This window comes from Sinocyclocheilus grahami, unplaced genomic scaffold, assembly GCF_001515645.1.
Source record: "Sinocyclocheilus grahami isolate Dianchi unplaced genomic scaffold, SAMN03320097.WGS_v1.1 scaffold2001.1, whole genome shotgun sequence".
NCBI lineage: Eukaryota > Metazoa > Chordata > Actinopteri > Cypriniformes > Cyprinidae > Sinocyclocheilus > Sinocyclocheilus grahami.
Genome location: NW_015507180.1, coordinates 11939 through 22835, shown reverse-complemented (window position 1 = coordinate 22835; position 10897 = coordinate 11939). Strand labels below are relative to the sequence as shown.

The following is a 10897-nucleotide window of genomic DNA, read 5'->3' as shown; positions in this document are numbered from 1 at the left end:
TCTCTGTGTATCACTGGACTCCGCCTCCAGCTGCGCTTCTGAAAGCCGCCACTGTGCAGCAGCTCCAGAGATTACAAAACAAACCAAATCTGCATGTGTAGGAGTAGCTCGCAGTCATTAATCTGGGTGATTTATTTACCTGGGTGAGGCAGTAAATGTTAATTTCATTTATAAAGGAAAATATAAAAAGCTTTCATTTGACACAATACCAACATGACACAATATTTAGATTACCGTAAGAATACATAGACCCTGGTGACACAGTGATGGAAAAATATAAATTGGAGGAACATTTATATTTCAGCAGTGTTGGGGATAACGCATAAGTAACGCGAGTAATGTAATCAGATTCCAAGTAACTAATAAAGTAACGCTTTTAAATTTACAAGAAAATATGAGTTACTTTGTTTTCCCATTTATTCGCTGACACCTCTCCTGTCCCTGTGTTGAGAGAAATTGGGAGTGAGGCACTTCCTTCAGGCAGAGGCTTATTAATGTCCCTTTTGGTGTGAAAGGGTATTTACAGTTGCCAAAAATGTAACTTTCTGATTTTTTGTTATTAATAATAAATAAGCAAGCCCAGCTCAGGTGACAAAAAGTAACACAAAAGTAACAAAATGCATTACTTTTTATAAAAACTAACTAAGTAATGCAATTAGTTACTTTTTGGGAGTAACACAATATTTAAAGTAATATATACACACACACACACACACACACACACACACACACAAATATATATATATATATATGTACAGTGCATTCGGAAAGTATTCAGACCCCCTTCACTTTTTTCGATTTTGTTAAGTTGCAGCCTGATACTACAATCGTTTAAATTATTTTTTTCCCTCTTTAGTAGTACCCCATAATGACAAAAGGGAAAACAGAATTTTAGAAATGTCTTTAAGTTCATTAAAAAGAACAATACTGAAACATCACATTTACCAAGTATTCAGACCCTTTGCAACAAATTGAGCTCAGGCGCCTCCCATTTCTCTTGATCGTTGCTGAGATGTTTCTACACCTTGATTTGAGTCCATCTGTGGTAAAATAAATTGAATGGACATGATTTGGAAAGGCACACACCTCTGAATACTTTCTGAGTGCACTGTGTATATACTGTATATACCACGTTCTGTCATGAAACTCTAGATGGTGCAGGCTGATGAGTCCTTAATGTAACTGATGATATTCTTAGCATTAAATGGCTTGTCACAAGCTGATTGGTTCATGTTGCATTCGCAGCCAATGAGCTTGCTGCTTAACATTTAAATGACTGATTAGTATTCGCTTGAGCATTGCAGCGCGCTTTCAGAGTTCCTCTGAAACCCTCCACCTTCCCCAGCTCCACCTGTATAGATCTGCTACGGGTTATTTATATGCTATTTGTGCAGCAGCAGTATGTCTTAAATACTCACAGCACCATATTGGCTTATGTATTGGCAGTAGCAAGTTCCTGTACTTGCTTGCAGCAACAGCAATAATCTACAAATACAGCAATAACCAACAGCAGCAGCAATTCAGCAGCAACGTAGCAAATCTGTTTCGCCAAGACCAAATACATCAACATTGTCATATCCATCACCATGCTAAAATCTTCAGAGTTCTCATGACAGATATATATATATATATATAATATTTTAAAAGTAACTTTCTCTGACACTGTATTCAGTTCATTTGCGTTCATTCAGAAAACTTTTGCATTAAATAAAGTTCATTTGCCAACATTAAATGCTTACATTATATTCATTCTAAGCTGATCAAAAATATTTGTAGGGCATATTCAGTAGTTTCTTCAATTTAAGCTTAATCACATTTTCAATTAGTAAAAAGCAGACACAAAATGCTGTTAAAATCATAAACTTTATTGAACTGAATATTCATTCAAATTATGTTAAAATCATTAGTGAACCACTAACAAATCAAAATAATGAAACAACACTACCACTGCAATTAATAATAATAAAATCATAACAATACACTCACTTTAATAAATCCATTTTATTTCCCCCCCATTCATCACACTTTCACATAAAAAAAACAAAGAAGAAAACCACTACTCATGAAGTAGAGAAAAATGAATAAATGTTCATATTTGGAAAATTTTTCACATGAAAATTGTCAGATGCACGTACATGTGTTAAAAGACATTCAGAAAACTTTTGCATTAAATAAAGTTCATTTGCCAACATTAAATGCTTACATTATATTCATTCTAAGCTGATCAAAAATATTTGTAGGGCATATTCAGTAGTTTCTTCAATTTAAGCTTAATCACATTTTCAATTAGTAAAAAGCAGACACAAAATGCTGTTAAAATCATAAACTTTATTGAACTGAATATTCATTCAAATTATGTTAAAATCATTAGTGAACCACTAACAAATCAAAATAATGAAACAACACTACCACTGCAATTAATAATAATAAAATCATAACAATACACTCACTTTAATAAATCCATTTTATTTCCCCCCCATTCATCACACTTTCACATAAAAAAAAACAAAGAAGAAAACCACTACTCATGAAGTAGAGAAAAATGAATAAATGTTCATATTTGGAACATTTTTCACATGAAAATTGTCAGATGCACGTACATGTGTTAAAAGTGCATATTTTCTTATTGTGAAAACATTCATCCTTTTAGGATGTGAGGAGTGAATCAAGTGCTTTAGGATGTAGTAATGAGTGCCTTGCTGCTAAATATTCCTAGCAAAATGTTTTTCATAAAGAAGGCCTGACTTCTGAAGCCACAAATATTTTCAGACCAGAAAAACACAACTTTAAGCTGCCACTGGAAAAAGTCAAGACTGATAAGTAGGATAATTTCAGGATTATCGTGTATTTTGATGATCATTTGATTATTGTGATGAGTTTGTGCCCCTTCAATCACACAAGAAAACATTTTAAACGGCAAATAATACTATGGGTTTGTTAATATGCATTTCTCTCACCAGTAGAGTCACATATTTCCCTTTGAGCAGTACTTCTACAAAAATTAATTTGGAATGTCTATTTTTGTACTTCTATTGTACATTCTCAAGTTGATATATGTGTTGCTTTTTAGTGATTGTTTTGTTCTTATTACATTTCTGTTCTGTTTTGTTAGGTACAAACTCTGGATATAAAGCATGCACTCTATCCAAGCACTTCATTTGGTCATTGAAGCAATAAAAGCACAGAAGTGAATATTTAATACTGACGTGGGCAAGAGGAATATATGAACTACGGGGTTGTGTGTCATTCAGAACACACTTGAGAATGCCTTTCAAATTAAATGCTGAATTAAAATGATATAAAAATCATATGACTGCTTTTATACATTCTATATTATCATTCCATAATAATATTGATTTAATTCATTCATTTATTTTATATATATATATATATATATATATATATATACACACACACACACACACACACACAAAATGTGTTAAATAATATCCTGTGGGTCATGACCAATGCAATTAAAAAAATTCACATTCATGAATTGAAAAGAAGCCAGTTGTTAAACTCTGAATTCTGCTCAACCCTGTATTAGTAAATCTACAGAAAGCAAAAACAAGGGCTGCAAAATCAATCCATCAGGCTAACGTCTGAAATCCTTTTATATCCTAACCTATCTTTATCCAATAAAACAAACGTCTGAAATCCCCTAACCTCCTAACCTATCTTTATCCAATAAAACAGGAACACTATATATATATATATATATATATATATATATATATATATATATATAAACATTTCCATCCATCAAGAACAAAAGAGGATAGAACCAAAACAGTAAAGGTGCTTTAAAAGGCAATAGCAGCAAAATAGGGAGGAGGGAGAGAAAAAGACGATAGGAAAGAGGGAGCGAGTGACACTGTTTGATCAATACATCCTGCGGAAGAGGAGAAGTATTGATCACACCCACAATTCACAATCCATCATCACTGAAGAAAAGCAGGATACATTTGCCATGCAGGATTCATACGTCTCATATCCAATATTCAGTAAACTCTCACTAATGTACAGTAGCTCTCTTTGGAACCGCAAACTCTCACTCGGAATCATCAGCTGTTGCCATGGCAATTGTTGCTATACCTGTATATTGTACCTCTGGTATATGCGTTGGTAAAATTGGTGTTACGGTGTAAGGAATGAGGGTGTGCAACATGTGCGTCTTGAGTCTCTAGTATAAATTGTACTAATTTCCAAATTATCAGCAATAGTTGATTTACTTAATTGAAATATTGATCTGCTTTTACAAATATGAGTCAATGACAAATAAGACTGTCCACCATAAAGAAATATATATATTTTTAAATGTGTTACAAATATGATTATTAATGAAAGAAATTTCATGAATTATCATTCATAATTATAATGAACATTTTGCAGTCCAACCACATGACATTTTACAGCCCGAACTATGCTGTCATAAAAAATGTCAAATATTATTGTCTATTATATAATTTGTTGTTTTTTAGTGAATGTTAGTTGAACTACATAACTTTGATTTAACAAGTTTATATATATATATATATATAAACACTGAAGCAGTTTTGTTAACATATTAGACATTTTTGTAAAGAATAATAATAAAAGATAATCTAATGAACTACTTCACAAGATTTTCTTTTCAAGAATTTCATTTTTTTTTTTTTGTATTTATATCAGGACAGCTGTTTCACCCTGACATTTGTATGGATTTTCATGACTTTTATTCTGCATTTTAACTCAGAAATTAAAATCATGCTCATCATAGAAGAGGTGTATTCAAGCCTTTGTATGTATAAATTGCATTTTTAAATCTATTTTTAACAAATTAATAAATCTGGACAAAAAAAATGCCATTGACCCATATCCTAAAGGTTTGTTAATTCATGCTTCGCACATAAAGGCTGAAAACTGTGGCAGTGACTTTAACTCACAGGCTCCTGTTGGTCCATCTGGCCGTTAGAATTTTTTGCAGGGATTTGGTCTGCTGAAATAACTGGTGCGATTCATATCTGCTTCATGTGTATTCATAGCATTCATATCTGTGTATATCATTATAGCTTTACTAAGCACACACAGAAGAGGACTTGGTAACCTCAATGAAGTCCTGATATAGTAGCTGCAACTAGAAAAAGAGACAACATCATAGACTCGGATATGATTGTTAGCTGCAATAAGATATGGGGCTTATCAAACGATAAGGATAACTGTTTTTTTTTTTTTGCTGGCTCCAAAATCACATTCCTCATCTTTCCTTCACTTGTATCGCCTGTACTGTTTTCACAAGCAGAAGTGCAGACACGTGACAGTGTTTGTAAAAGAACGTATTTCTCCGACTACTAGAAGAGAGAGACTTTCTTTTTCAGGTCGTTCCGCTTCCAAAGGGAGAGCTGGTCGAATTCCTCTATGGACATTCCAAAGACATTCTGGAATTCCTCAGGTGACAGGTGCCTCTGGAGAGAGAGGTTATATGGTCAACATTTGCCAGCAGAACAGTGCAACAGGCTAAAATAATGAGAAAAGCAATGTCTACCTCCAGTCTTGTCCTGTCTACACCAGGAGGGAGTTTGTTTCTGCCTCGGTGAGTCACAATGAGCATCTCATATGGGTAAATCTGCCAAACGAACATGCAATATTAACAAAGCTTGAATGAAACTTGGATGAACACAAAATAATCTTAACTAGTTGGCAGATGATATGTTTACTTTACCTTTTGTTCCAGCATACTAGGGAGTGAATTCCCTCTGTCGATCCTTCTGCTTTGGGCATCTCCATTCTATAAAAGAGAGAAGACCACTGTAAGACCACAAACCACAACTGTGCAGTTATTAGAAAAATCTCATTGTAAAATGCTAGAAAACTGCTGAGATTGAAGGCTGAAAAGCTTGACTTGAAATGCTAATACTGCTATCGTCTACATATAATGAATGGTTTGTTTTATAGTAGTCCTCACTTGTAAGTTTGTTTGAATAAAAGTGTCTACAAAATGAATGAATTAATTCTGTTCATCTGTTAAGAACATATTTATTTTAATGTAAACTTACATACCTGGAAATCTGTAAAAAGAGAGAAAAACAAATAATAATACAATTAAAAGGTATAAAACATGACAAAGATCGGTCCTATTTAATTCAATTCAATTTATATTCATTTAAAAAGTTGAGAATAGATTAAAACAAAACAATACAATAAAATAATGACTCTCTGCACTTGAATAGAATGGAATAAAATAGAACAGAACAGAACATAATTATGGCTCTTAATACTGGAACTCTGGTTGTAGTATAAATAAACATGACAAAAATTACTATTAGAATAGAACAGAATAGAGATCTGTGCTCTCGATACTTGAACATACTCTGATTAAATGTTAAATAAAAATGATCTAAAATGAACAGCAAAACAATACTGGCACTCTAAATAACTATTTAGAATAGAATTGACTAGAATAGAATTATGGCTCTTAATACTGGAAATCTGATTAAGTAAAAATAAACATGACAAAAATTACTATTAGAATAGAATAGAATAGAATAATGGCTCTTAATTCTGGAACTCTGATTGTAGTAAAAATAAACATGACAAAAATTACTATTAGAATAGAACAGAATAGAGATATGTGCTCTCAATACTTGGAACATACTCTGATTAAATGTTAAATAAACATGTTAAATAAAAATGATCTAAAATGAACAGCAAAACAATACTGGCACTCTAAATGACTATTTAGAATAGAATAGTATAGAATAGAATAGAATAGAATAGAATTATGGCTCTTAATACTGGAAATCTGATTAAGTAAAAATAAACATGACAAAAATTACTATTAGAATAGAATAGAATAGAATAATGGCTCTTAATTCTGGAACTCTGATTGTAGTAAAAATAAACATGACAAAAATTACTATTAGAATAGAATAGAATAGAATAATGGCTCTTAATTCTGGAACTCTGATTGTAGTAAAAATAAACATGACAAAAATTACTATTAGAATAGAATAGAATAGAATAATGGCTCTTAATTCTGGAACTCTGATTGTAGTAAAAATAAACATGACAAAAATTACTATTAGAATAGAATAGAATAGAATAATGGCTCTTAATTCTGGAACTCTGATTGTAGTAAAAATAAACATGACAAAAATTACTATTAGAATAGAATAGAATAGAATAATGGCTCTTAATTCTGGAACTCTGATTGTAGTAAAAATAAACATGACAAAAATTACTATTAGAATAGAATAGAATAGAATAATGGCTCTTAATTCTGGAACTCTGATTGTAGTAAAAATAAACATGACAAAAATTACTATTAGAATAGAATAGAATAGAATAATGGCTCTTAATTCTGGAACTCTGATTGTAGTAAAAATAAACATGACAAAAATTACTATTAGAATAGAATAGAATAGAATAATGGCTCTTAATTCTGGAACTCTGATTGTAGTAAAAATAAACATGACAAAAATTACTATTAGAATAGAATAGAATAGAATAATGGCTCTTAATTCTGGAACTCTGATTGTAGTAAAAATAAACATGACAAAAATTACTATTAGAATAGAATAGAATAGAATAATGGCTCTTAATTCTGGAACTCTGATTGTAGTAAAAATAAACATGACAAAAATTACTATTAGAATAGAATAGAATAGAATAATGGCTCTTAATTCTGGAACTCTGATTGTAGTAAAAATAAACATGACAAAAATTACTATTAGAATAGAATAGAATAGAATAATGGCTCTTAATTCTGGAACTCTGATTGTAGTAAAAATAAACATGACAAAAATTACTATTAGAATAGAATAGAATAGAATAATGGCTCTTAATTCTGGAACTCTGATTGTAGTAAAAATAAACATGACAAAAATTACTATTAGAATAGAACAGAATAGAGATATGTGCTCTCAATACTTGGAACATACTCTGATTAAATGTTAAATAAACATGTTAAATAAAAATGATCTAAAATGAACAGCAAAACAATACTGGCACTCTAAATGACTATTTAGAATAGAATAGAATAGAATAGAATAGAATAGAATAGAATTATGGCTCTTAATACTGGAAATCTGATTAAGTAAAAATAAACATGACAAAAATTACTATTAGAATAGAATAGAATAGAATAATGGCTCTTAATTCTGGAATTCTGATTGTAGTAAAAATAAACATGACAAAAATTACTATTAGAATAGAACAGAATAATGGCTCTTAATACGGGAACTCTTTGTAGTATAAATAGAATACAAATGTAATAATCCCCACACTTACTTTGACTCCCTTTATCACTGTTTGAAGAGGAGAACTCTGCAGACTGGAGCTGTAACAGACGAACACCAGACTAATTAAATCAGTGTAATTATGGAAGGATCTCACAAAGCTGACATATCAAAACAGATTTCAGTTTCTCACCCTAGTCAGGCCAGTCTTAGTGCAGGAAGGAAATGAGGGGGATTTGGAGGCTGTGTAAAAGAAATGAAGAAACATGTTAATGTACTGGCACAAATAGCATTCAAGTAATGATGCTGAAGTCAACATGTTGTCTATTAGGGATGTGTATCATATGGATGCAGCACATATCTTCAACCAGAAGGGGCCACTGTAAGTACAAGGTCAACCGGCTTTTGTGTTTAATTGGAATCACATCCATTTTCAGTGAAAAAGGATACGGAGCATAATGCAATAATCAAAATGGTTCAAATTGAGTTATTTAGACTCTGAACTTTACCCTAGAGATCTATAAACACTAATCTGATCCAGATTATTAGTCTGCCATGCATAAACTCTGACTGCAGGTGGAAAGACTGACTCAGATGTCCAGTACATACAACAGCTGCTGTCAGTAATGCTGCATATCTCTGTGTATCTTTCTGTGTTTCTCCTAATCAGACAGTTTGGTGAAAATCACAACCACACAGTGACAACCACACAAGCACATGCACACACACACAAAAACATTGAAATGTACCCAGATGCATGTGTGTCCTGTCAGGCAGAGACCGTGTTTTCCTTCGGACAGGGGCCGATCTCTCAATCTCCTCCTTCAGTATCAATTTTCCTAGATTGGATTGAATCTGTGATGAAGAGAGAGAAGGAGAGGTGAAGAGGGAGTTTGAGGGGTGAGGTGGACACTGAAACATTATACTCAGGCTGAGAGACTGAATTGATCAGCTTGGCTCCTTTTCGACATGAAATGCAAGAATCCCTGAAGGTCTGTCCTTTATTTGAAACCAACTCTAGCCTTCACTTGAAGGTCGAGCGAGACAAAAAATCTCACAAATAAGAGCAAACTCAATAAACCTTTAACCTCGGTTTCTGAAGAAAATAAGGTTTAAGAAGAACAGTTAGAAAAGGAGAAAAGCAAAAATGTTAAGCTTACAATTTAAATATAGTGTATTCGGTATAAGAGAAAAGTGTATAAGGGAACATGTGTATTTTAAGTGGCTTGACTGGTCACTATTTCTTTAAAGATTTCCCAATTTGAAATACCTTTTTGGTGTAAACTTAATTTTTAGATATACAAATAGTTAAATATTTGTTATTAATAGCTGGACATCAAACTGCATGTACACTACCGTTCAAACTTTTGGGGTCAGTAAGACTGAAAGATTTCTGAAAGATGTCTCTCTTATGCTTGCCAATGCTGCATTTCTTTGACCAAAATACAGTACAACCAGTTGATTTTAGTTAAATAGTTTAAAATAACTCATTTCAATTTTGATATATTTTAAAATAAATATAATGAGTAATTTATTTTAGTGATGGTTTCAAAGCTGAATTTTCAGCATCGTTACTCCAGTCTTCAGTGTCATGTGATCCTTCAGAAATCATTCTTATATGCTCATTTACTGCTCAAGAAATATTACGTTGAAATGCTGAAAACAGTAATGCTTTCAACATTTTTTTGGTGGAAAATGTGGTACTTTTTAAACAAGATTCTTTGATAAAAAAACCCTGCATTTATTAGAAATTTTTTTTGATACTTTATAAATGTCTTTACTGTCACTTTTGATTTATTTGATGCAGTCTTGCAGAGTAAAATTATTATGATGCAATTTCAAGTTTTCCTTTCTCTTTGGAGTGTTACAAGCTGTTCGTGCATAGATAAAATCCCTAAAGTTGCAAAGACTAAAGTCTCAAACCCAAAGAGATATTCTTTATAGAAGTTAAAACTTGTCCATGCCCCCCTAAAACGGCTCGTTCTAACACGCCCCCACATATCTACATCACTATGTGGGAAGATTTGCATAACGCCACCCAAATGTTAACGCAAAGAAAGAAGGCGTAACTTTTATTCTCGCTGTAGTATTGTTGCTGCCGCCGCCATGTCGTGAAGCACTGTGTATTTCGTTGTGAAAGCGAAACTACTTTGTTTGGTCTTCCAAAAGAGGACGATATCCGCTTCGTCATGCCTGGAGCTGATCCGTGCTGGTTGCTGAGGAAATACCACAACTTCGCGCTGTGGATCGCCGGATCGGCTTTCACCGTGGACGAAGCGGAGTCCAGTCCGGGGTCGTCACATGTGGTTGCCGCAAGCCTGCCGGCCGTGCCGTTCTCAAGCCCGCAGGCCGCTCCTCACTCAAGAGAAGCGCTTGTTGTTTGTCATTTGTCCGATCACAAATGCAGACATGGTTTTATGTTTACGCAGCGCAATACACAACGCATAAAAAGACAGTAGAAGTCAATATAATCCGTAATTATGTCCCCACTGGATGCAACAAATGCCACGTTTATAATGGGTTTTAATGTTTTTGTCTCGTCACTCTGGCCGGACACGGCATCACAATATGGTGAGGGGCGTAACATTTCCGTCACAGGCTTGAGGTATTCAGCCAATCACAATGCACTGGATAGCTGGCCAATCACAGCACACCTCGCTTTTCAGACCGATGAGCTTTGT

The 10897-nt window shown here is 33.2% G+C and overlaps 1 protein-coding gene across 1 annotated transcript in view; it reads right to left on the bottom strand.

Annotated features, from left to right (window-relative positions):
• Positions 1–4613: 4613 nt before the first annotated feature.
• The window catches only part of LOC107573667 (dematin-like), a 16366-nt gene continuing 10082 nt past the window's right edge, over positions 4614–10897 (bottom strand). The window contains exons 10-16 of the mRNA XM_016260109.1: positions 8966–9071; positions 8410–8459; positions 8269–8317; positions 6040–6047; positions 5702–5767; positions 5525–5605; positions 4614–5444 (exon numbers count right to left, since the gene is read on the bottom strand). Of these exons, the coding sequence (XP_016115595.1) occupies positions 5331–5444; positions 5525–5605; positions 5702–5767; positions 6040–6047; positions 8269–8317; positions 8410–8459; positions 8966–9071 (474 nt within the window). The 3' untranslated portion in view covers positions 4614–5330. The remainder of the gene's footprint in view (positions 5445–5524; positions 5606–5701; positions 5768–6039; positions 6048–8268; positions 8318–8409; positions 8460–8965; positions 9072–10897) is intronic.